Source organism: Sardina pilchardus, chromosome 12 (assembly GCF_963854185.1).
Source record: "Sardina pilchardus chromosome 12, fSarPil1.1, whole genome shotgun sequence".
Classification (NCBI taxonomy): domain Eukaryota; kingdom Metazoa; phylum Chordata; class Actinopteri; order Clupeiformes; family Clupeidae; genus Sardina; species Sardina pilchardus.
The window spans coordinates 16,344,301-16,371,287 of record NC_085005.1 but is presented as its reverse complement, the minus strand read 5'-3'; the positions used below and the strand labels follow the sequence as shown (position 1 = coordinate 16,371,287).

At 49.9% G+C, this 26,987-nt stretch overlaps 1 protein-coding gene and 1 long non-coding RNA gene across 4 annotated transcripts in view; both read right to left on the bottom strand.

Annotated features, from left to right (window-relative positions):
- Nucleotides 1–4,434, bottom strand: part of LOC134098209 (signal-induced proliferation-associated 1-like protein 1) — a 43,947-nt gene extending 39,513 nt beyond the window's left edge. For all 3 annotated transcript variants that reach the window (XM_062551204.1, XM_062551205.1, XM_062551206.1), the window contains exons 1-2: nt 2,712–4,434; nt 2,280–2,410 (exon numbers count right to left, since the gene is read on the bottom strand). In XM_062551204.1, coding sequence (XP_062407188.1) covers nt 2,280–2,410; nt 2,712–4,419 — 1,839 coding nt within the window. In that variant the 5' untranslated portion in view covers nt 4,420–4,434. The remainder of the gene's footprint in view (nt 1–2,279; nt 2,411–2,711) is intronic.
- A 128-nt stretch (nt 4,435–4,562) lies between these two features.
- The window catches only part of LOC134098446 (uncharacterized), a 41,896-nt gene continuing 19,471 nt past the window's right edge, over nt 4,563–26,987 (bottom strand). Inside the window, exon 3 of the long non-coding RNA XR_009941038.1 lies at nt 4,563–4,868. This is a non-coding gene — a long non-coding RNA (uncharacterized LOC134098446). The remainder of the gene's footprint in view (nt 4,869–26,987) is intronic.

Genomic DNA, 26,987 nt, shown 5'->3' with positions numbered 1-26,987 from the left:
CCGAAAAACAGTAAAACATTTGGATAGAGATTTGTATTCAAACAATCCAATTAGGTTGTGACTGTAACGCTACACCAATTAATTTGTATCACCCCATGCACACACAGCTTGAAAACAAATCAAAAAAGCTTGTGATCGCTGTCAGTTAGGGCCTTTACTGAATAAGATGGCTATTAATGCCTAGCTAATTTCAAGACCAGAAAGTCAGCTTGGCTCATGAATAAATAAAGAGACCCAAGGATACAACAAGGCATTCCGTCAACTCTCCCAGTGGTTTGCAGTGAAAATGTGGGTTTAGTTCATGTGTATAATGTGCAAGGAATGTGCTCGGACTGGACGCGAACCTGTGTTCATGTGGTCACTCACTGAGACAGTACATACGTACTGTATGTGGTATGGGCAAGGTTCTCATTCTAAATCAATTTCCCTTTTCCGGAGACATTGCATTTGATAGACCTCCGTGGCGCCCAATGAACGGATCTGGGCATTTTTTCAAATACAAGAAAATGAACTTTTGTTTGACAGACCACGTCTCATTGAAAAGGGGTAGGTGCTAGCCAGGCTATGACCTTGTATCAAAAATTCCATGACCCGTGGGAACCCTGTAAGCGGTACATACCCAAGAGTTAAGCATTAACTGAATGAGACGGATGAAGAAAAAACGTTGATGGTATGCTGTCAGTCAGAGGGCATACTTCACCATAATGATGCCACTCTTTCTCAAAATGCAGAGGTTCTATCTGGAAGTGCATAGAGTTGTGACAAGTGCTATCAAGTGTGTTGCTCTGACTTTAACAAGCTTGCACCATTCTCTACAACTCATCACTGTCAAGTCAGTGGTCCTCATTCCCTTTCTTACACGCTTATTCTCTTTGCCCTTGGCATTATTGCATCTCTAATTCTCTCTGTCTCCCAGTTCCACACACACACTCTATTCTCTTGCAATCTCTGTCCCACACAGACACCTCTCTTTGTCATCTCTAGCCATCTCTCTCTCCCACACACACACACTTCTATATTTGGCTTCAGAAAGGTGGTCACAAATGCTGTCGAACACCAAACTAAATGACGTACCATTGACATCAGTCATCCACACATCTCTATGGAGCCCAACCCCTGAACAAGGCACTGCGCCACAGACCCGAGCCCGGCCACCCACTCCTGCCCACCTGCTTAGGATGGAAATAGCAGCTCTCTCAGCACCACAACCCTCCACCCCCCGCATCACCTTGGTTGGGGGTGGGTGGGGGACCGGCAGCCATTACGCCCTCTTACAACACGTCATGCCATGTCTCTCTAGGTGTGCAGCTGCAGCAAGAGAGACCAGGGGTGCCACCACCTGCCAGAAGCTCCCTGCCAACCTCTACAGCCGATTATCCTCGCGTCTGTGAAATTAATGTTCATGGTGGCGGAGACAGCGAAGCCTGACTGCTCATCATCATAGGGGAGGCGGAGGAGGAGGTGGTGGTGGTGGTGGTGTAGGAGGAGAGAGGGCCTCAGTGATTAGTGGATGGGGGGGGCGGTTGTAAAGAGGGCAGGTTTGTGAGAGACAACCGTGCTGGCTGTGAATGCCGTGTCCAGGAGCGTGTTACGCAACACTGTGGTGGGCGTCAGAGCCTGATGCTGTGCTGCTACTGTGACCTTTGAGCTCAGCACAGTGTGCGTGCGCAGGGGGGTTGAGAGAGAGAGAGAGAGAGAGAGAGAATAGCAGAAAGAGAGCGATGAAGATGAAGAGTGTGAGAAAGACAGAGAGATAAAGGGAGAGATAGATAGAGAGAGAGAGAGAGAGAGAGAGAGAGAGAGAGAGAAAGAGAGATAGAGAGATGAAGAGAGGGAGGTAGAAACAAGCGGAGCTGAGGGTCTGGCTACACAGTGAGTGGGCGGAGGTCGAATGCAGGTCTGGTCTGTTTTTTTTCCTTCTAACTATCGCTTGAAAGCCATTACACAGGGTCAAGCTGAGAACGGCACCATCACAAGTTAAAGAGCATGATTCCCAACCTCAGTGACGATGACAGGAGAAGGAACAGCTGTCCCCTCACTGAACAACTACACAGTTTGTGACTAGCCTCCCTCATCACACTATCCAGCAGAGGTGGTGAACTCCAGTCACGTGACTTGATTTGAGTCGGAAGTCCTCAAATTCATAGCTTGAAGGACGAGGACTTGTATCGGACTTGCACGCGACTTGCACATGTAGTGTGACATACACCCGCCTCGGCTGTCGATCAAAAGAACAGTGCAAGATGACGTGACTCCGTGGGACGGGCGGCTGAGCTCACCTCGCTGGTTCTGAAGATGACCCGGAACTGGTACTGCTGGCCGTGCTCCTTGTGCTCCTCCAGCTTCTCCCGACGCAGGCTGACCGCCACCGGGCCCAGGGTCTCGTCCACACCCAGGTAGTTCCAGTGCTCTGGAGGGGGAACCAGAACCAGAACCACAGACACGCATTAAACATTACTGCAAAACCAACACCTTAGTGAGCTATAGCTGTAGTCTATACAACTCATTAGGCATTATCAATATGTTTTTTAGATTATTATTATAATTATCATTATCATCATCATCATCATTGTTGTAATATAGAGTTCAGTAAGCAACCACAGACAAAGAACTATCTAAAATGAGGTGCTTAAAGTGAAAATTCTTGACTATTACTGCAATATTACCGTATTTGACCTTGTAAGGAATTCCACTTTGACTCTCTCACTCACCTCTAAGGTAGAAGTACTTCCTGTAGTAGTAGGACCCCAGGTCTACGTGCTCCAAAATGTGGCGCTTGCCCCGCTCCGACTGCAGCCCCTGGCCATCTTTGGGCGCCTCGAGCACGGCGACCCCGGCGTTGGACAGGTGCGAGCTGGGCGGCGCGTCGTCCTCGCCGGGCGACCCCCCTCCGCCGCTGCCGCCGGACCCCCCGCTGCCGATGCTGCCCAGCTTGGTAGGGTTGATGTTGCGCTCGCCCTCGCCGCCCAGCTCGTTGCGGAAACACGGGCAGGCCAGCACCAGCTCGTTGCTCTTGTCGTCGCCGGGGTCCAGCGCCGGGCTGGCGCCGTCCTTGGCGTTGAGCTCCTCCTGGCTGCCGCACGGCGAGCCCAGCGCCACGCTCTGGGAGGACTGGGACGAGAGCGAGGACGAGAGCGAGGAGGAGGCGGCGGCGGCGGCCGAGGCGCCGGTGGTGATGTTCTTGTGCTTGCCCGAGCTGGCCCACTGCCGGCCCGTCACCACGTCGTGGAGGTCGAAGAAGAGGCTCTGCACGTCGAAGTGGGCGAAGGCCTTCTGGCACACCCAGGGCTTGAGCGACGCCGCCGACGGCCCCGAGTGCCCGCTGCCCTCGTCCTCGGCGTCCGAGCCGGCGCGCGAGGACTCGCCGTCGGCCCGGGCGCTGCGCAGCTTCCGGAAGATGGACTCGCCGCCCGTCTCCGACTTGGAGCGGCGCTTGAGGTGCTTCTCGCGCTCCTTGAGGCGGCTGGCCGGGCTGCCGCTGGCGCGGGTCAGCGAGGGCGGCCCGTCGGGCAGGTCCAGCGCCGCCTGCTTGTGGGCGACGCTCAGCAGCTCGCTGAGGCGCTCGGGCGCCGCGCTGCGCTGGTCCGAGGCGCGCTGGTCGGGCGCCTCGGCCGACTGGTAGCCCTTGAGCATGTCGAAGAAGCTCTGCGAGGCCCCGGACGCCGCCGTGCTGTGCTTGTCGATGGACGACGTGCTGCCGTACTCGCGGTGCATGGGCGTCCAGCCCGAGAAGGACCAGCCCTCGTTGCCGTCGTTGCCGCCGCCGCCGCTGCCGTCCAGCTCGCTGATGGTGATGTCGCTGTTGCTGCGCTGGCGGATGCGGCGCATGCCCTTGCGCGGCGAGCCCAGGTAGCCGTCGGGCGACAGGAAGCGGTTGTCCTTGCCGCCGTGGCGGCCCTGCATCTTGCTCTTGAGCGTGTTGTGGATGTTGCGCAGCATGGACGAGTCCTGCGGGCTGATCAGGTGGCCCAGCTTGGCCGACAGGTTGCTCTGGGCGCTGCCGCCGCCGCTGCCGCCGCCGCCGCTGCTGCTGCCGCTGCTGCTCCCGGTGCCCGTGCCGTTACCGCCGCTACTCCCCCCGCCTCCGCCGCGCTGGTCCCCTCCTCCGCCGGAGGAGCTGCTGGACGACGTGGTGGTGGGGGAGTCGGTCTCCACCGTGATGTGCCACACGCCCCCGGCGCCGGGGCCGCCGCCGCCTCCTCCGGCACTGCCGTCTTTCCTGGGGGGCCAGTCGGCGACGCGGGCGCGCACGCCCATCTTGGGCACGCCGGGCGAGCAGCTGGACAGGTGGGCGCTCTCGCTGCGCGGCGGAGGGGCGCCACCGTTGGGCAGGCGCAGGCGCCGCGTGTAGAACTCGTCCGTGGCCGAGATGGAGCCGCCCACCGAGCGCTCCGTCTGCGAGCGCTTCAGGCTGGTCATGGCCAGAGAAAAGGGGGTTCCTGTGAGGGGGGGGGGGGGAGGGATACGGGACACAAGCAGGGGATGGGGGAACTAGGGGGTGGGGAGGGGGGCTGGGGATTTGGGGGGTGAAGAGGGGTTCAGAGGGGGAGAGCGTGGGGCCGACCGGTGGTGACCTGGGGGAGGGGAACCTGAGGAGCCCGGGAAGGCATGAGAGGGCCTGAGTCCGTCTGATGGAGGGCCAGCTGCAGACGACGGGCGACGGCAAGGACGGCACACACACACACTCACACACTGGTTGGCTGGCTGGCTGGCTGGCTGGCTGGCTGACTTGGTCAAAACACACACGAAAAATCCTGCAGGAGCGAGGACGCTGGTTGTACGCCCACCACTTTCAGGAGGCCATATCGTTGAGGTGAAGGTCCAATCACAGCTCCGCTGTCGTAGCCTTGTGTGCAGGGACAAAGACTCTACAAAGGGAAGAGAAAGAACGAAAGTGTTAACAGAAAAAAAGCCCACAGACGATTTTGCAACATGCCAATGAATATACTTCCAGCTGGTCAATTCATGCCATTGTACATACAGTAGCTTAAACACATACTAGATAGTAGATACACATTCATAGCATAGCATTACATAGTATTAATTAACACATAGAAACACACACATAGCATTGCACATGTTATATTACTATAGGATGAAAGACATGGAACACCAGTTTCAACCCGTTTCCCAGAAAGACCACACACTAGAGTTAACATACAGAGCACTGAAAGAGGAAGAGCGACAGATCCGATCCAGCCTCAGAGCCGTCCCACCGGACTCTTCAGAGCCGTCCCGGCGCACACGAGCACAGTCGCCGGGTGGGACAGGGTTCTGGTGCCGCTCGGCTTTAAATAATGAAGCGCCTTTAAAAAGCCTCTTAAGGGACACCGAGTCATGTACAGTTCAGCTCGTGGAGGAGATCGGCGCTGTAAAGGAGGCCAGCAGAATCTGGAAATGAAACCAGCCACCACAAAAAGGTCATCGCTAGGTAACAGCCCAACGGCTGACTTGGAGGGTTGTCATCAAAGCTCTCAATGGGATACATATTGCGTAAAGCTCTCTCAATGGGATACACACAACTGCACAAATGACTTGAATGCAAATTAATTCACTGAAGGGAGAGGACATATTGCAATGTGGTTATCAGATGGTAAGCTTATATGACAATGCATGAGTACTACAGATTAGCACTTCACGCAGGAAACTACAGCACAGCTTTCAGCATAAGGAGGTGAAATCTCAATGTGGCCAAAATTAGGAGACGTGTTTATCCCTTTTGTGTTGACACTTTGCAATTGCTTTTCAAAAGGCATTCTGTTCTTTCACATGATATTAAGGGCTGTTTTCCCCTCTGTTCTATACATATCAACTGATGGCATGTGGAATGCGGATGGTGGTATAAAAACGTCGCGGAACATCAGCTGCTGCCCCCGGGCACGGCCTGAGCCACCCTCTAAAAAAATGACGCCTCAGAACAATCGCGCCACTGTGGGAGATAAGTGAGCACTCTGGCGTCGTGTTCGGCGGGCTCCTGTGTGAATTGATGCGTGGGGACCCTTTCTCTCCACAACCGTTGACATTTCCGCAAAGTTTCGATAATGGATAGTGCTGGGGGATTGCTCGAGCAAGAGTTGCAAACAGCGGGGCCTTTTTGAAGAGCCTGCATCGCTCGGTTTGCAAGCGCAGGAAGAGGAGAGTTTATCAGCGTCGCAGCACGCAGCTGCCTATGGAAATATGCCCACCACTGTGAACAAAAAGGGGTGAAAGGCCGAAAACAGAAGGAAACAGCTTCAAGCGTTCAATTTCAGATAAAGGACGAGCCATTACACAGACGATAAGTAGCCGGGCAACAGTCACTCTGCGGATCAGCCGCTTCAGTAAATGTCCCTCGGAGAACAGGAATTAACGCCGCCCCAGTGAAATTAGCAACCTTAACCAACAGTAAAAATGTGTTATTATATTGTAGTATTGTACTGTGTCTCCTTGTGCTCCTTGGAGGAGGTCTGTATACGGTCTGTTCTCACCGAGTGAGAGCATGTTCACAAGAACACAGAGTTCCAGTTTAGTTTGTCGCCATGGCACCCTGACAGAGAGCTGGGCACAGCATATGGTTATATTTTCTGGGCTCACTTTTTCTTCCTTGCTCTCTCTCTATTGCTTTCCTTCCTTCCTACCCTTCTTATTAAGACATCAACAATAAAATCAACATCAGTCATCACTCTCTTACCCACATACACACACACACACGCAGACACACACACACACACACACACACATTCCTTAGTGAGGGAGAACCAGGCTTGCCATCATCATGACAACAGCATCTTTACACATCCAATTACGACAGCTGGTGTGGTCTGTCTGCAGTGCATCAGAGGCCTCATTATCCACTACCCGGTGTCAGGGGACCGGGGTGGGGTGGTTTGGGGTGAAGTGGGGTGGGTTGGGTTTGTTTGGTGATATTTGAAGAGGGGGTTTGGGGGTAATGGGTACTGCTGCATTGGACCGGTGTTGGACGACCTGAGGCTTGCTAGCTCCACATCGCCTCGAGGGCAGATTTTTGCTCGATAAATAAATCAATGGAGCAGCACGTCACAAAGTCCTGACAACGGATGACAAGGAAGTTATTCGACAGACTGTCAGATGGCGGAAAAGGTTAAGCTCCTCTGGGATGGGCAGAAAGTCTGTGTGTGTGTGTGTTTGTTATTTGTGTGTGTGTGTGTGTGTGTGTGTGTGTGTTTGAGTGTGTGTGAGAGAAAGAAAGGGCAAAATGTGTGTGTGTGTGTGTGTGTGTGTGTGTGTGTGTGTGTGTGTAAGAGAGTAAGGGGGATGTGTATGTGTGTGTATGTGGCCAGGACACAAGACTGAGAGGACTGCAGAGCAGAGTTTGAATGCAAGAGGAGGACAGGAGTTGAGTTACGGAATGGCCTATGAACTCAAAACCCACACATCAGAATAACAACATAAAAAGGCAAAGAAACAAATCAATTAGAAACACTACACTTGGATATTCTGCTACAGAAACGTTTACAGATGCTTTGTTGAAAGTCAGCTTTTACAATTGTTCACTAAATACCTACAAGTGCTTAACCAAACCAACCCCTAACCTCAACCATAAATTGTAGCGTACAGAGTTTCAGTCGATTTGTCTATGAACTGAACATCTGTAAATAGTATACAGTGGACCACCCAAACAACCTATATACAGTAGGGGACCATCCAAATAAACTATGAATAGGGAACCATCCAAATAAACTGTATATAGGAGACCATCTAAACACACAGTGTAATAAACACGGATCAATTCACTATTGATGACAATGCAACACAGGCTAAAGGTGGGCAGCTATGGCTAAGAGGCAGTGTTGAGATGCTGAGTGGATGCATAATGTGGGTGGGGTGGGCGGGAGGCTGAGGTAAGAGGTGCGTTGTCAGGTCAGTGTGTCCACCCCGAGGCCAGAGGCTCCACCTGCTCACACGGGCGACCGGGACCGGAACCATCATCACAAACCCACAGTGACAAAAGAATGTCAGTATCCTGGCAACCGCCTGGCACATGCTTTCCCACAGATTGGCTGAGCAGCGGTCCCCCACGCACTGGGGGGAGTGTTGATGAGAGCAGGGGCTGCGCTGTTTGTGTGTGTGTGCGTGTGTGTGTGTGTGTGTGTGTGTGTGTGTGTGTGTGTGTGTGTGTGTGTGTGTGTGTGTGTGTGAGAAACAGAGAGAGTATGAGCACCTGTGTGTGTGTGAGAGAGATGGAGTATGTGCGTGTGAGTGTGAGTGTGAGTGTGCGTGTGCACGTGAGTGTGTTTCAACATGACGTTGAGCAGAGCGAGCTGTCAGCAGGTGGAGGTGAATGGGAAGAGACGTGGGGAGGTTAGGGGAGAGATAGAGGGGCCGGCAGCAAGGACTGCGATGATTAGTGAATGAAGGCTGGTCCCCAGAGAGGAGGGAAGAGAGAGACAGAGAGACATAGAGACAAACAGAAAAAAGGAGAGAGAAAGAAAGACAGAGAGGGAAAGAGGCATAGAGAGATAGATAGGGACTGATAAAAAAGAGAGAGAGAGAAAAAGAGAGAGCATGAAGCCAGAAGGGTAGAGGAAAAGACATATGAAGACACTGAATACCACAAAGCGATACAGGAAACAAAGACAAGTGCCAAATAGGGAGAGAGAGAGAGAGAGAGAGAGAGAGAGAGAGCGCAAGAGAGAAAGAAAGAGAGAGAGACAGAAAGAGAGGGAGGGAGAGAGAGAGACTGATGTTTGCTCTGAGGCCTGATGGCAGGGCCAGGGGAGGCGCTGGCTGGGCCGTCAGAAGCGACACTCGGCCCCCGAGTCAGCGTGACTCATTTAGCTGGAGCACCGACAGGCGGGAGGGCTGCGGCTCTCACCTCCACACAGTGCTCTAATGAAGCCCGTGATGCAAGCCGCGTTTGGAAGCAAGTAATAAGGAGGATGTGTGTGTGTGTGTGTGTGTGTGTGTGTGTGTGTGTGTGTGTGTCTGCGAGTGCATGTGCACTTACAATGATTGTGTGTGTGTGTGTGTATGTGTGTGTGTGTGTGTGTGTGTGTGTGTGTGTGTGTGTTATTGTGTAAGTGGGTATAAGTGTGTGTGTGTGTGTGCGTGTGTGTGTGTGTATGTGTGCAAAGGCATGTGTGTGTCTGTGTGTGTGTGTGTGTGTGTCTCTAACTACAGCAGCTCCTTTAATGGATATAAAGCAGGAGCGGGTCATCCCTGGTCAGTGTGGGGGGGAGTGAGGAGGTGAGGCAATGGGTGGGGTCCACACTGACTCAACTGGCCCCGACACGACCCGCCGTGGAGATCCTCTTTAATCAGACTGATGAAAGCTAAGAGTGTGAGTGTGTACGTGTGTGTGTGTGTGTGTGTGTGTGTGTGTGTGTGTGTGTGTGTCTGTGTGTGTGTGTGTCTGTGTGTGTGTGTGTGTTTTGTACCCATGGACTAAGACCAGAGGCATACTGTAGGCTACTGGGTTTACAATGCTAGTATCTAAGATTGTTTGTGTTCAATGAAATCTATTGTAAAATGTGAACACAAATAAAGGCATTAAAATGTGTGTGTGTGTGTGTGTGTGTGGTGTGTGAGTGTGTGTGCGCACGTGTATGGCAGAAAGTTAACGTTTACGTACGTGTGTGGGGGGGGGGGGGGGGTTTGGTGGGAAGTGTGACAGTGTGTCTCAGTTCTGCGTGTAGGTATGATCTAATATGTGTGAGTCTGCTTCCTTCCTGGGAAAGTATGCTGCCTTGTTAGGAATGCAGACAATCTGTGACGTGGACATTAAGGGGGAGTAGAGGGTGCGAGAGTGAGAAAGTATGCAAGCTGTGCATCTATAGATATGGGCCTAGATATAAAAGCCTAGATGTGCATGCTTGTTGTATCACTGAATGTGTGAGAGGATTAATGTGTGTGTGTGTGTGTGTGTGTGTGTGTGTAAGGGAAGAGGGGGTAGTGACTTAATATGTACAAATGTGTCACTTCTTTGGTCACACAGACACATCTACCGAAAGCGTGGGGTTAAGTAATAACAAAGTATTTCTTTGTTATTCATTGGTGTTCAACGTACAGTACAAGGGTCATGTGTGGCAGTGTGTGTGTTAGCCCAGAGATGTGTGTGTCCTCAGGAGTCGTCCTGCTGAAGAGACAGAGACCTATAGAACCTCCCTCCAATACTGGCCTCCCTGAGTGAGCTCATGGGTATTTCCAGTTATCCAGCACACAGAGAGAGAGAGAGAGAGAGAGAGAGAGAGAGAGAGAGAGAGAGGGAGGGAGGGAGAGAGAGAGAGAGGGAGAGAGAGAGAGAGAGACACACACACACACACACACACACACACACACACACAAAGTGGAAGTGTTCCGTGCCTTTGATTCATTTGTTCTGATGTTGTTGTTTGGTTTTCCTCAGCTCCTCCTCCTCCTCCTCCTCCAGCTGCCTGGGAACAGGAGCTGGAATTGTGAGGTAACAGGCCTCTGATGTAACAATCCAGGTGTGCCACGGCTGGAGGGAAAGGTGTGTGTGTGTGTGCGTGTGTTTGTGTGAGAAAGAGAGAGAGACGGTCTCTGTGTGAATTTGTTTGTGTGTGTGTGTGTACTTGAGAGAGAGAAACTGTCTTTGTGTTGGTGTGAATGTGTGTGTGTGTGTGTGAGTGAGAGAGAGTATGTCTGTCGCTGTCACTGCGTGTGTGTGTGTGTGTCTGTGTGTTTGTTTTGGGGGCATTACTCACACACAGCTGGCTAATGACAGGCGGGCTGAGGTGAAGGGGGGGGGGGGGGCACGTGAGAGAGTTGGTTGCACATCAAGCACCCCAGACAGAAGTGACTAACATCCCAGTGACAGAAGCTGTGGCCTAATCTAACTGTACCGTCTGTCTGCCCGAGGGTCAGAAACTGCGGTCAGGAAATAAGAGGGGGAAAAAAGCAACTGGAAATCTCCCAGGTTTCACACTGAGGAACAAGTTGATCCACATTAAGTTATTGGCTCATCTAAGAATTCAAGGGCTGAGAACCAAAGGGGCGTAAGTGACATTTTGGTCAAAATTGAGTTATATATATCACCTGAAAGCTCTTGATGAGCTCTCTTAGCTGACAAAATTCTAGAAGTAAAATATTTATAAATATATAGTTATTGAACAAAAACCAAAGGTCTTTAACTGTGAACTTATAGAAGCAGTTAGATTTGTTTTGGCTCTCCTGTAAATTGGTGAAATGTCACTTACGCCCCTTTGGTTCTCAGCCCTCGATTTGTCCGATAGCTTAAACGGTTATCTTTCCCTTTGTGTGGAGTATGGTGTGTTGTGTGTGTGTACAGGCTGTTCTGAGAGCACTGCAAGAGGCAGCTTTCACTGCAAAATACCAAGTGTGATTGCCGAGCAGCATGTGTTCAGTCAGACAGCCCTATTGTATTTGGACAGAGTCACCTGAATAGTCAACTCCTTCCCTTCAGTGTCAACACACAAGATAATTTGCCAGAAGACATATCCTGCATATCTCTTCGCTCATACCCCAACTAACCATACTACAATTTTAGCTATCGATTAGCCTCCATAGTGAAATTGAATCGAGGAGACGTGCATCACTCTTAGGCAGGGATCACATCAGCCGGTGGCAAGCGTAACGCAACGCTCAGAGCATAATAATAATCCAAAACATTCTCTCGTTACTAAGTTCAATCTTTGTTGCTACGTTCTTAGACGAATCTAATTGGTCAAAATACCTAAACATTCTAAAACTGATTGTGATGAGCCAAGCGTTGCGCTTCAAACTTGAACCAAGTTCAACTCCCAGTTTGCTCAACGCTAGCGTTACGCCAGCATTGTCACCGTTCCGCGGCCGAACCATAGAGAACAATAGGAAACCTGCCGCTTGCTAGTGTGATCCCTGCCTTACAGGCTGTGAAAACAAGCTAGTTTTAGAATTCATTGGGGAAAAAAAAGTCACTCTTCCATCCAGCGGCTTTTAGCGACAGAAATAAAGTTGCGGTGGCGGCTGGCTGCATCATTCTCCCAGCAAGAGTGGGTCTCCCTTGTTCCTTTGTGTCACTGTCACCGTGCTCTCTTGTCCTCGCCAGAAGGCAGAAGAAGCAGCGGCACTGCCTGCCTAGTCACACATACTTCGCTTCCACAAAGAGGTGGTCCCTCACAGCTCAGCTATGTTGCCGGGCAGAATAGGGCTCGGCGAAGCATCTAAAAGTAGACAATCGGAGGACAAAAAAGAGTCGAAGGACATTCCTGCCAGTGAGCAATTAGAGCTCCTCTTGCCCTCTCCTTTCCTAAGCTCCCTCTGTCTGTTTCTGTGGCGGGCTGCAGTTGAACTCGCGCACCCTCCTCTACAACGCTAGACGAGATTACACCAGCATTGGGGGCCCCCTGGACAGCACACAGGAGCCATTGATAAGTGGAAGGCTGAGAGTTTGTGTGTGTGTGTGTGTGTGTGTACGTCTAAGTATGTATCTGTGTGTGTGTGTGTACGTCTAAGTATGTATCTGTGTGTGTGTGTGTGTGTGTGTGTGTGTGTGTGTGTGTGTGCAGCCCTAACCTCTTTCTTCTTTATTTCTTTCTTTTTTTCTTTTTTTTTAACAGGCATGTATGATGATCTGCTTTGCAATGCTAAGCGTGCAATTAAACTCTCCTCATCCAGCATTAACCTATTCCCCTTGGAAATGTATTCCATGTGTCAGAAAACAAAACAAACAATCAAAGCAGGGGTCAGGGTACAGGAGCGCTCAACCAGTAGCCGCATCAGTGAATCGCATTAGCATACAGCCCAGGCCTGGTTACTGTACTTTATATCCAATAGGCACAACAAAGCCAAAAGGCAAACAGACTTTTTCGCCAGCCCAACTGGGTTGCATGAATGATATGGAGCTGAGGGAGAAACAATGACATCAGTGAAAACAGCTGAGCAGGTTATTGTCCATTGATCCACCATAGTGCCTGACTGTGCACATTTTTGAGTGGTCAGATGCAGGTGTGCGACACACACACACACACACACACACACACACACACACACACACACACACACACACACACACACACACACACACACACACACACACACACACACACACACACACACACACACACACACACACACACACACACACACACACACACACACACACACACACACACACACACACACACACACACACACACACACACTCTCACACACGTTTATAAGTCAATGAAGGAAATAACCATGCTCTTTTCAGGTCTCTGAGGGGAGAATTCAATAAAGTTGCCTCTGCTGGAAAAGCGCAAAGCCTCATCTAATCCAGAGAAAGAGAGAGAGGGAGAGAGAGAGAATGAGAGAGAGAGAAAGAAAGAGAGAGAGAGGAAGAAAGAAAAACAGTATCAAAGAAAGAAAAAAAGTGAGAGAAAAATCGACAGCACATAAGGGACAGAAATCTCAGAAGATTGAACAATAACCACAGCAACAACAACAACAACAACAACACACTGCATTTATACAGCGCCTTTTAGGACACCGAAAGTGCTTCACAGTGAATGGGGAACCTCACTAACCACCACCAACAGCCAGACCGACAGACTGCACACTCCATTCCAGAAACACAGCTAGTGACAAAGAGGGACAGGAACAGCTAGAAAGACACTAGACGCTTCCCCCACTGTCGGGCCAAAGCCGGGCCAAGGCCGGGCCAATGAAGGTGTGTGGAGGCTACTCGCTTCCCCGTTATCCCTTCTGATTATTCATCTGGCCTCCAAGGGGCATCTCGGTTTCTGGCCTAACCTTCACCCTCTGCTCAACCTGTGCCTAGTGGTGTTTGAGACGGCGTCAAGGTGGAAGGTGGGATTAATGGAGTTAGTGAATGGTGATTCAGCGTCAAAGCGATATAACTAGTAAGTCACTTAAGTTGCGTCAAAGCGATATAACTAGTAAGTCACTTAAGTTGCGTCAAAGTCTCCATTGCTTGCATGGCTAATTATCCAATGAAATGGTCAGTACGTGAAAGCATAGCTCTGCTTAATATGTGGGCATCTAAAGTGTGAGTGACAACAACTGAATCTACAGTAGGTGACGGCCGTAAGAGCTAAGTCATTTTGATATACGCGCGAAGCACCGGCCATCGTCACCTGTAAGCTCGAATTTCTCTATAGATAGAAACACACACACAAGCACAGCAAGTACAGACAGAGTGAGAGAGAGAGAACACAACAAATACTGAAAGATGAGTGCATGTGTGTGTGGGGGGGGGGTGCAAAATTCCTGGAAGCTGTCAGACCTTGACCTTTCCAAGTGAGTCATACTCAATGGCTGAGTAAAGGAATGAAGAGGAAAGAGTGGGGTGAGAGGTAAGAGGAGAGGAGAGCAGAGGAGCGGAGAGGAGAAGAGTGAAGAGGAGAGGAGAGGAGCAGAGAGAAGAGGAGAGGAGGTGAGGAGAGGGGAGGAACAGAGTGAAGAGGAGAGGAGAAGAGTGAAGAGGAGAGGAGAGGAGCAGAGAGAAGAGGAGAGGAGGTGAGGAGAGGAGACATGAGGAGAGGCGAGGAACAGAGTGAAGAGGTGAGGAGAGGAGTGGAGTGGAGAGGAGAGGAGAGGAGTGGATTGGAGTGAAGAGGAGAGGAGAGGAGCAGAGGAGCTAGCTAGCCAAGCCAGGAGTGTGTGTATGTGTGTGTGTGTGTGTGTGTGTGTGTGTGTGTGTGTGTGTGTGTGTGTGTGTGTGTGTGTGTGTGTGAGTGTGAGTGTGTGTGTGTGTGTGTGGAGGGGGGATACAGAGCACAAAGAGCAGAGGCTGCTGGCCAACAGCACAGAAGGACCTGGGATGGATTATTTATGCAGAGGCTCTTAAGATGAGCCCATCACACACACACACACACACACACACACACACACAGCTGAGGGGAGAAGACACCAGCTGAGAGACAGAGGCAGAGAGGAGAGGAGAGAGTGAGAGGGAGATAGACGAGAGAGAGAGAGAGAGAGAGAGAGAGAGAGAGAGAAGGGGGCAGCTCATCTCTGAAGCACAAGAGGCTCTTTGGACTAAAAATACTGAGTAGCGTTGAGTGTGGCGGAGAGGCATTGGTGGGCCGGTGGTGGAGAGGTGGCTGCACTGGAGAACACAACACACACATCACACACACACACACACACACACACACACGCTCATACATACCCCAATATGGTGACATACTGACACACCAAAAACGCCTCTATATCTCTTTTTCTCTCTCACGCTAACACGCACACTCACACACACAGTCACCATCTGGCGCTTGCACTGGCTCAGCTGAATCACAGTACACCTGCAGTGGGCTGAATCACAGTACTCCCCCCCCCCCCCCCCCCCACACACACACACCTCCCCCCCCCCCCCCCAGAGGCTCCAGTGGAGACTCAACCTGTCTCTTTGGGGACCGACGCCTCACGAGGAGGGATGCTGTCCCACCTTGAACCGTCGCGTGTCGCTCGACCCTGCCGATTACAGCCCTCTGACTCACCTAAGTCACCTCACGCTACTGACGAGAAGGAAGGCAACACCCCACCCTCCACACACACACACACACACACACACACACACACACACACACACACACACACACACACACACACACACACACACACACACACACACACACACACACACACACACACACACACACACTCACACAAACGCACACTTCTCAGATCACAAACAACCTCCTGTACTTCAAAGGCGAAGGGACCGTGCCCCCACCCCAGGATTCCGTGTCCTGTTATTTGAACTGCAAAAGAAAAACCAGGGGAGAGAGAGAGAGAGTAAGAGAGGGAGAAAGATCTAAGGGTTATAAAAAAGTGACCTGAGACCAAAGGAGTGTGAGAGAAGGAGAGGGGAGGGATCAAAATGTGTGGTGTGATGTGTGTGGTGTGTGATGTGTATGTGTGCATGTGATGTGTGTGTGTGTGTGTGTGTGTGTGTGTTTAAAAGCCCATCACAAAAGCCCAACACACACCTAACATATCTAAGGGAAAACTTCCAGTACTGGATGCTCATCAGAAACCAAACAATGGTTTGTGCAGACAACCATCGAATTTCAGTGCTTTTCAAGTGAAAAGTGCAACAAGAGGCGAAACGGTCCACTCCCTGGACATCAGCGCCAGATTGGGTCGCCATATGCACACCTTGAACAAACACACTCAGCCACACTGAAGGCCTGAGTATCAGAGGCAGACATCCCGGGTTCAGAAAGTAAAAGTCCTGCCAAGTATTTGATCCAACCATTTAGTGAACCAGCTCGTCCTAATTAGCTGCCAGGTAGATCAGATAATTAGTGATATCACCTGTGTCAAGTGCACAGGTAGAACGAATATATGGCAGGACGTTTACTCTCTGGGACCAGGAATGTCCGCCTCTGCTGAATATACTGTACTTCAAAAGATGCAGCGGACACTCTCTCCATAGGCAGAGCCGGCTACCTTGAGAGAAGAGAGCTTTGGGAGCACTAGTGCCCTTTTGTAAAGGGTACTGTGTGAACACAGGGTGAATTCTGAAGCAACCCAAACTTCATTTCCCATCCTCCCGTGTCAAGAACACACGTTGGGAGTCAAACCACGCCTGCCTCGACTACTGTTGTGAGGAAGTGTAGTAATGTCTGTGTTTAGCGGCTTCACCTGCGCTCGGCACCTTCCAGATGGAGCCGTGCCAAGATGGCTGCGGGCACTCTACAGTGATCAAAGAAAAAGAAATGAACTCCGCAAGACTACAGCTTCATACCGCGTGTCAGAAATACAACGGCCATCCTCTGCGCAGAAGAGGGCATTGATTCGGTTTAAGATGGAATTGTGGAAATGTCAACTAAATGAAGACAAAAAAGGTTTATAAATGGAAACATCTTGAAATAAAAAGAAACATCTTAACTTCGCTGATTGACTGATGTGTAGACAGAACTAAGTGCGGGGGGAGAGAGGCAGATTTGTCCTCATGTCCGAACGCAAGCCATAGCAGATGCGTTCTCCAGTCTCTCTCTCTCTCTCTCTCTCTCTCTCTCTCTGCTAACTAGATTTGAAAGGCTTGAGCTCTGTGTGGGCAAACAAAGTCGTGTGCAGCAACATAATCCGGGAAGAGAGGACGGTGGTGGTGGGGGAAGGAAAAGATATTTAATAAGAAACATTTCCAACATAAGGATGTACAGGCTCAAACAGGCTGCTGAAGGATGATAAATACCGCTTGCGCGCTAGTGGACAGCCCAGTTTATCCCCACCTCAGAGGACGAGGACAGACTGTGGCTTCTGTGGCTGGTCTGTCTGTCTGTCTGTCTGTCTGTTCTTTCGTCCTAGACCACCCCCAACTCTGTCATCCTTCCCCTCCCTTCCTCTCCTCTCACTTTCCTCCTGCAGCTGGACTCTCTTCTCTCCATTTCTTCCCATCACTTCATCTCCTCTCTCTCTCTCTCTCTCTACCTCTTGCTCTCTCACACTGTGTCTTTCTCTCGCTTGCTTGCTTGCTAACACCCACCCACACAAACACCTCTTCTGCCTTCTCTTCATCTCCCTCCCTCCCTCTCTCTCTCTCTCTCTCTCTCTCCCTCCCTCTCTGGATTTCTCTCTTTCCATCTCTCAAGTTGTCTCTCTCTCTCTCTCTCTTTCTCTTCCCCCCCACCCTCTCCCTCTCATATATATCTGGGCCACTGAAGGGGAGGATGAGTAAGAGCTGGCGGCTGTGGTGCCAGATCCCTGTCAGCCCAGCAGGGGCTTGTGCTGATGGCGTGTGCAGACAGCAGCCCGTGAAACCAGGAACACCACGCCACATCCAAAAGCACCAAAACAGAGAGAGAGAGAGAGAGAGAGAGAGATTGAGAGAGAGAGAGAGAGAGAGAGAGAGAGAGAGAGAGAAAGAGAGAGACAATGAGTGACAGTGAGTGACTGACTGACTGGCTGACTGAATGAGTGTGTGGGTGTGTGTCACATGGAGAGAGAAAGAGTGAGCCAGGGGAAAGAGAGAACGAAAAAGTGCAAGGGGGAGTAGGAGAGAGAGAGAGAAAGAGAGGAGAGAAGAGAGGGAGAGAGAGAGAAAGAGAAAATGGTGCACAGGGACGGTGACGCATTCTTCAAGCTCACAGAGGGAAGGAAGCCTTCATGGTCTGAAAGGCTGTCTGTGAAATTCCAGTTTGTGTCGTGGGTGGGAAGGTGGGAGTCGGCGAAGCCATGCTAAAATTGGAAGGTTTATTTCAACATATTAGTGGCTCTTTTGCTGGTACAGTGCTGTGAAGGGGTGCTAGAGGAGCCCCATACTGTGGCATGAACTGACGGAGAATCCGCCGGCTCTCCAGCGGGTGAATTTTAGATGCCCACCTACCACCCAAGCGCAGGTTGGGCTTGCAATGTTTACTGGCTCACACACACACACACACACACACACACACACACACACACACACACACACACACACACACACACACACACACACACACACACACACACACACACACACACACACACACACACACACACACACACACACACACACACACACACACACACACACACACACACACACACACACACACACACACACACACACACACACACACACACACACACACACACACACGAATGCAGCTGAATGAGTGACAGCCATTCCATTCACCAGCACATATTTAGACACTGCGGGTTCAAACCTGGTAAGTGGGTTTTGAGGCGAAAGGGAGCTTTAAAAATGGCCTGCTTGTGCTGTGAAGCGGTGGATGCATTATTGATGGTGGAGCAGTGCCTAGCCTATTTCTTGGCAGGGGATGTAAATATCTGGTATTCCTATAGGGCCCATACGTACCGAACATTCCCAGGAGTGGCCACATCACAGAGACTACATCAGGTTTTGCACTGTGCTCACAGAACGCACAGGCTCCAGGAAATCAGAATCACACGCACGCACGCACGCACGCACGCACGCACGCACGCACAATGTAGCCCTGCTGCGACAAGTCCCCGTCCCTTTGAAGCCGAGCGGAGGCTCTCATGGAAACTAAGTGACTTGTGTGTAATCTGGGACAACTGCATCGCCCCGCGATTAGAGCGTGGAGCTCGCTGGCATTTACCCACGTTGCACCTCTCTCAAACAGCTTCCTCTCTCTCTCTTTCTCTGTCACACACTCTCTCGCTCTCTCCCTCTCGCTCACGCTCTCACACTCTCTCATTCCCCTCCCCATCAGCAATGAATAAGTAAACAGAGGAAAGCACACACACACACACACACACACACACAGTGGTTCTCCCTTTTAAAAGGTTCCGTTCCATTTAGCAGTGGCACCTAGTCTAAGAATAGCAGAGAGAAGCGGAGCTGTTGTAGGTAGTGGGCCCGAGTGGGGGAAGAGGCTGGGCGAGAGGTATTGATTTGCTGTGTGGGTGTGTAGCTGAAGTAGCCTTTAGGGCACACACACGCACACACACACACACACACACACACACACACACACACAGAGAAGAGAGATGCGCTCTTCGCTAAGTGTTTGTGCAAGTGTGTGGGCATGATCAAATAAGTGCCTGTGTGAGTGTGTAGCTAAAGCATCGATGCATGACTGTGTCCATGTGTGCTCGGACTGTGTGCATGTGTGTAGTCCTAGAAGCATCTCTCGGACCATCTTTCTTGTCGTCTCTCTTGTTCTCTCTCTCTGCACATGTTTGTTTGGGTGTGTGTTAGGGATGGCGAAAACTACTAATTTTCTTGACCGACCACCGAGCCTCATTAGCCGGTTGAAACCGGTTAACCGATTCGTTTAAAATATTTTACGCTATTTGAAATAACAGCCACGCAACTTTGCAACTCTGTCGCATCTCTCTGTCCCCCGCTCACACACACAGCCCCGGCGGCGGCGCCGCACTTTCACTCACGTCACTGTTTTTAAAATCCCCTAGAGCGCGAAACATGAGTCCCGCAAACCAAGGAGCTTGTAAATAAGTGGAGGACAAATGGCTCCTTCGTTTCGAAATGGTTTGGGTACAAGGTGATCGCGTTGCAAATAAAGGCGTTTGTCTAGCGTTAGAAGCTCATTTGAAACTGAAATTGCCGCGGCTCACTTAAGAAAATGACAGCTCCGAGGAGACGCCGCTATTTTGAGGAAGTAGGCCTACTAACAATAATAAAGAAAGATGATCATCATTACCTTATCTGTTACCATTGCTGACCCTTCCTGACCCTTCCTGAAATGTAGATGTAATGTATTTCCAAATCTAAGCCCATCTTATGCGGAAAGTTGCTGCAACACGATAAAAACCAATGGATAAAACGGGCACCTCCAGATTGCAAAAGACGCACCGGCCAAGGTGCGAATGTTTTTATTGGTTTATTAAGTAGCCTACAAGCAGGCGAGTTATTACAAATTGAGTGTGAGGGATAATTTGTTAACTTCACGCAAAAAAGACCTTGGAATGAGATAGCTAGCTGTAGTAGCGTTTAGTCCACTGTCTATAATAATAGCCTAATTTAGAGATAGTTTTTTTTTTTTTAACCGACTAGCGACAACTTTGATCGGCTAACGTGGATACGGTCAACCATCGGTCAAACAGTCACCGGTTAACATCCCTAGTGTGTGTATGCGTGTAAGTGTGTTCATTTGTTTGTTTATCTGTTTGTGTATGTGTGGGGTAAGGGGGTAGGTGTCTGTTTGTGTGTATGTGTGTGTGTGTGTGTGTGTGTGTGTGTGTGTGTGTGTCCCTCGTGGGAGATTCTAATGATCAAGAGGAATGGGGGCCCGGCAGTGATGGCAGTGAACGCTGGCTGAAGGACAGCCTCTCTCCAGCCCATCTTTCTCTCTCTGCGGTGGGCTCGTCTCTACCCAACCAGTCTCCCACAGCCTTGGGCTCTCCCCCCGCTACCTTCCAGTCACTTCTTCCAGCTCTCTTTGTTTGCACTGCCTTTACAATATGTGGCCATTTATGAGGTACAATGCAGTCCTCTCCACTTCATCATCACAGATTGCTTTCTTTCTCAAGAGAGAAGGAGGAAGAGAGAGGGCAAGAAAGCAAACGAGAGAGAGAGAGAGAACAGAGAGTGAGAGTGAGTAAGGGAGCGAGTGAGAGCAAGAGAGAGAGAGAGAGAGAGAGAGAGAGAGAGAGAGAGAGAGAGAGAGAGAGAGCAACAGAAACGAGAGCGAGAGAGGAAGAGAAGGCCAAAGGGTCCCAGAGAGAGGTCCATGATCGCGTAATACGCGTATCCATCAAAATGATGTAACATGATTGAGGGACCAATCAGACAGTGGCTCCCATGGACACCAGTGAAACTAGAAGGCCTCTCTCTCCACCCCTCTCCCTGCAGCCCACCCATCTCCTGGAGCCTGACTTGTGTCTGCCTGCCCAGGCAAGGAGCTGCTGCCTCAGGAGCCACAGCACTGATTGGGGTAACCAGAGTTCACATCAAAACTTCGCTGCTGCGACAGCGTTAGCCCTGTCCTGAGATGGGGGGGGGGCACATGGCGTGGGGGGCTGAGCGCGCCACACACACACACACACACACACACACACACACACACACACACACACACACACACACACACACACACACACACACACACACACACACACACACACACACACACACACACACACACACACACACACACACACACACACACACACACACACACACACACACACACACACACACACACACACACACACGTTTGAGAAAGTAGAAATAATATTCCTGAATAGCAAACAACACAGACCTTTAAAAAAAAAATGCAACATGCAGAAATTCAGTGAGCGTGCACTGCAAGCATGAAATGTACACAAAGAAGGTAAGACTGGTAGACAGGTTGAGGAAAAGAGAGATAGAGAGACGAGATAAGAAAAAAAAAGGAAATACAGAAGAGCGAATACAGAAAGACAGATGAAAATTGGGGAGTATAACAAGGGAGGAGGAAACAGAAGTGGAGGAGGAGGAGGAGGGGAGGAGAAAGAGAGGGCGCTCAGTACTGTAATTAACGACAGTGGAGTGGGAGAGCCTGTCAGGCAGCAGGGCAGCATGTAATTCCAGCCCTCTCTGAGGCAAACACACAGCACATCACAGAACAGAACAGAACGGAACAAAACGGAACAGGGGGAAAGAAGAATGGAGAGAGAGAGAGAGAGAGAAAGAAAAAGAAAACACAAAGGGGGGGGGGGCTAACTTGGTGTGGGGCCAATGATGGGCTTCGGCTGAAGCCACCATCAAATCTCTTAAAGACGACAGTAATGCTCAGATCAGTAAACAGCAGCGGGAGCTTGCTCGCCCGACTGAAGCCCGGCCAGGGATGAGGGCCGAGGGGCGAGAGGCAAGAAACGGGGAGGCAGGACGGACGAAGAGGGGTTCAAACGCGAGCTGCCGGTTTCTGCTCGGAAACCGAGCGAGTCGGCGTGACCGCGATCGTACTGTAACTGATTACAAACCGCTGCGGGTAATAGCAACAATGCAAGGAGTTCCATTGTCAATAGGGCTCGTAGTGAGTCGCTGCAGGCCTGACATGCTTACTGGGGGAGGGACATGGCTGCAAAAGTGTTATGCACAACATGCAAATGTTAAATGTGTATATTCTATACATAATGTGTCCTGAAAGTTCTAAAAAAGTTTTTTTCTTTTTTTTTTTACTGAATACCGAAGTGTCTGTCTATAAGCATATTATTGCCTATGATCACCAAGAGAGCTTCTTTGCTGGTGGATATACAGCATGCACTGCCGCAGGGAATTCAGGGGAAAAGGAGTGGGAGGAAGAAAATTGAGAAAGAAAGAGAGAGAGAGAGAGAGAGAACCATGCACGAAAGCAAGATGGAAAGACAGCAAGATAAAAAAAGAAAGAAAGAAAGAAAGAAAAAACTGTTCTGTGATAAAGGGACAGGGATCCAGTAAAAATGGGGCCAAAATCAACCAATCACAACGACTGCTGCTTACAGTATCTGACTCCTCGACCCGTAGAGCAAAAGGTGAGGGTGTCAAATTCACACAATCTGATCTGAGTAATTTCTCAAGCACGTTCTCTTGATCAAGAGCTGTTCTGGCTCGTCTATGATCAACTGGGTTGTTTTTGGATTCCACAACGACATGGTTACCAGGAAACATAAGCAAGGAGAGACACTTTCCAGCCAATTGCCTCTGTTCTTGGATGGCATGGATCTTCCCGTCATCCCAAAAGCCACAAGTCCATCAAAAATAAGTAACTTCTGTGGGACTGTTATGCTAGATGTGCGGCCATCAGTTTGTGTGGGTTACGATGAGCTGCAACAAGATGAGTGAAAACAAGACGTGAACTGCTCTGTAATTGTACCATGACCAAAAATGCTTCTCGCCCAGGCGGGAAAAACAGTAAGGAGAAATCAAGACACGCACAAACCATCGGAGATGCTTGTGACGTGAAAGTGGGAATGTCGTAGGAAGCACCTTCGAGAAGGAAAAAAAAAAAAAAAAAAACCTTGACCGGAAAAATCTGTAACCTCACAACCGTGGCATGTCGGTGTGCATCCGGGACTACGAGGCTCACCATGTGGCGTTGTGGGATGAGCGAGCCCTGCAGTGCAGGATGTGAAACTCTGTCCTCTCCCTCACACACACACACACACACACACACACACTTTTCCAGTCTGTCAGAGTATGGCGCGTCTCGCTGGCCTGTTGACGACCAGATGCTGCAGCGCTCACTCGCTCAGGCCGGGGGGCTGCGGGGGCCAGCTGTCTGGCGGCGGGCCAGCGGCGTCTCTTGTCTCTCTCTCCCCGTCTCCCTCTGCGAGGACCAACAAACACCTCGCGAGGTGAACTCATGAGCAGGAAACGCTTTTGTGGCACTCGGTGTTGTCCGCCGCGCCTGTGGAAGGAAGGGGCCGGGAACGGGAGGTGTTTGTCTTCCCCTCGCTCAGATATGCGAGTAAACCGACCCCGAGAATGTCACAGCGGCTTCTCGGTGACCAATAAGACCGGCACGTTTTTCCTTGTCGCCCCAGAATACATTTCTGAGCATCATAGTCGTTTGAACAGAATTTCGAAGCGAAAGATTATTTTTGGGACAGTGCATGCAATAGACCTGTTAAGACATCTCGTGTAAGAGAACCAAGCAAGCAGCCCTCTCCTCTGTATACCAAACTACCATTGCGCAATGCTGTTTGACAACATGAAACCTGCTTACACTAGCACTGGCACAAAGGACTCCGGAATCTTTGAGCAAGTTCTTCAATGCCAACAATTCCGCAAGGGCTTGTTACGAAGGCAGACAAATCAAACACACACTGCGCTAAAATGGCTGCAGATCTTGTGTGCGAATGAATGAAATGTGTCTGAAAATAGGAAAGCGAGCTGCCTGCTGCAGTTATTGGAGGAAAGAACGCGCACAACCAAAATCTGCCACAATCCTGTCAGATGCTCTGCAGTCAGCCTCATCCTATGAAACAGTGAGTGGGTGAGAGCACAATGGAGGAATAAAAAAGAACAGCAGCACAACACAAGATGGCTAATCTTTCTCTCTTGCCTCCTGGTGGGAGAGAGAGACCCATTATTTTCAACAAACACTGTGATTACCGGCACGTCTCATGTGGGCTGCTGTAACTCCCGCTCTGCTGGAACCAGAGCTGGAGCTCAGATGATGATGAGCTTTATTATCATTTATAAATGTTCATTAGCGTGCGCTTAGTCATTCAGTAGACGACCTATCCAACTTAGGACTTTAGACAGATACAGTATCACACGCATCTGTGTTAGTGCTCCCTCGGTGGGCATTGAACCCCTAACCTTAACCATGTTTAAAACCTCTGCCAGGTGCAGGGCTGTGCAGTGCATGTATGTAGCACATGTTACAAAAATCAGTCTGTGGATGATTTACCAGCTTAGAACCATTTTATTTAAAAATGTGTTCTAGAGTGTAGGCTACAGATGAGGTGTTTGCAACTGCATATTGATGCAAGAGATTTTGTGGATTGTGCTACAAAGCTATCAACTTCTGCATCACCAGTGCTATGAACAACACCAGGAGGCCTTCCTGTGGCTTACACTGCAATTTAGACACACTTACATGTTGCTAAATGTTAGCACACATGCATGCATTCACCTTTAAAATGTGAAACAAGCTGTAACATGTGTCCACTTCAAAGGGAAAAGCGACAAGTAAACATTTCCAAAAAACACTGAGAATCTTCGCATACTTCTTCAGATTACCTGACAGCATGTGAAGGAATGTACAATAGAGAGTCTCGTTCTGCCTGAAAAGAAAAGAACCTGACATCTGGGACATTTCCGGGCCCATGACACAGGCACACAGGTTGTCAATATAAAGACGGCTAAAAAACGATCACGCATGACCAAGCAATGCTTGGAGGCTTTAAGGTGTCTGGAAGACAAAACTTCACATAAAAACCTTGTCTCTGTAGCCTAAAGCCAGAGATAAAGTTCTAGTTCACGGTGGCTGGGGGCTTGTTAGTCTTGAGAAGACAGTCAGTCGTTTTCTTCGCTTTTCTCTTTCAAACGACAGCTGGTTACAGTTGAGACGGGAAAAAGGTGCAGACTTGACCTGACGACCTGACAGTATACCTCTCAGGCATGAGGCATTAAGATATTTGTGTGTGTAGGCTGGAGGCCACACACATGGTCCAAGGGAAAGACCAAATCCCCAAAGCAGGTTAGAGCAGACACACAGAGAGACAGAGAGACATAGACACAGACACTCTCACACACAGATATCTCATTGCCAATGTGAAAACCTGTAATTCAACATTTAAATACACTTTATGGTTGTATGGGAATGCAATTTAAACGTGTAGCATCAGCACTGGGCAAACGCTTTCTGTATGGGAACTGAGACCCGTTACTGTATCGTTATGGGAGAATGGTTGTGCATGCATACGAGTGTCTAATCCTAGGTTTTTATAACTGGGACTTTAAATCCCATAAAGCAAAATTAAGCACCGCAGTTTACAGTCTTTGCACATCACAAGGTGTTTCCAAACATATAGATCTTCGATTAAGGTTTACAGGGGCTTGTGGTAAGAGGCAACACACGCACACACTTAGTATAAGCAACACAGGCGACGGCCATGGGCATCCAGGCTCAGACAGGCTCACAGACCTCCACCACAGTAAATGTGAGGGGGTCCCGGAGGGCGACCAGAGTCCATTTCCCGATCTGCCACAGCAGTTATGTCACCCTTCTGCAGGGCCCCTGATCCCTGCTGCTGACAGGATAAGCTGTGGCGACAAGTTGGGGCGGATGAACTACACAGGTGAAGCTTATAAATCTATCCAAACCCATCCCGGACTTGGCACACACGACTTACGACAAGGAGGCATCGTTCTGCCGGGAGACGCAAACCAGCGGTACAGGAAAATCCAGAGTCTCTGCCAGAAATAGTGAGGGTGAGACAATGGATTTGCTGTATTATGGACCGTGGGAGAACCGATCCCTGTTTTGATTCGTCAGTGGACTGTTTAGGGCTTTGCTTTTATCCAGGGCAACCTCCGCACCGCCCACAAGTCATCTTCACTCAGCTTCCCTTCCCTTGTTTAATCGATAGCAGACATTTCAAAAGCTCAGGGCCACATGATATATGAAGCACATTCACATAGTGCTTAAGGAGTTCAAATAGCGCTCAAAGCTCTGTATAGTCAATGGGATGCATTTGTCTACCTATAGGACTGACAATAAATCACTTGCAGGAGCAAGTGTTTGAACATGTGATGGTTCGTTATCCACATGAAGGACACTTTGACATGACCGCAAGGGGAGTGGACGTCAAATCCATGAGCCTTCAATGACCCATCCTCATCCCTTTCAACTCCTGAGCCTTGTTTGCACCTGTGGCAGCAAAGCGAAACCATCACCCATGGTTAACTAATGGCCATCCTAAGTCTATATGACTTACATAACTCCTTCACATTCCATCCCATTTCATTCCATTTCATTCCAAGGCAGATGCTGACCGGACAGATAAGACAGGTTACAGGTCTATATTGATATTCTAGAATCATGTATTGCAAACAAGTCTGAGAAATAGTAGCCAAAAGCTTACCACTGAAAACATGACTAAAGATACAGTAATGTAGGCCTATTTTCCCAAATTCATTGCAGGGTCTGGGGTGATTCTAC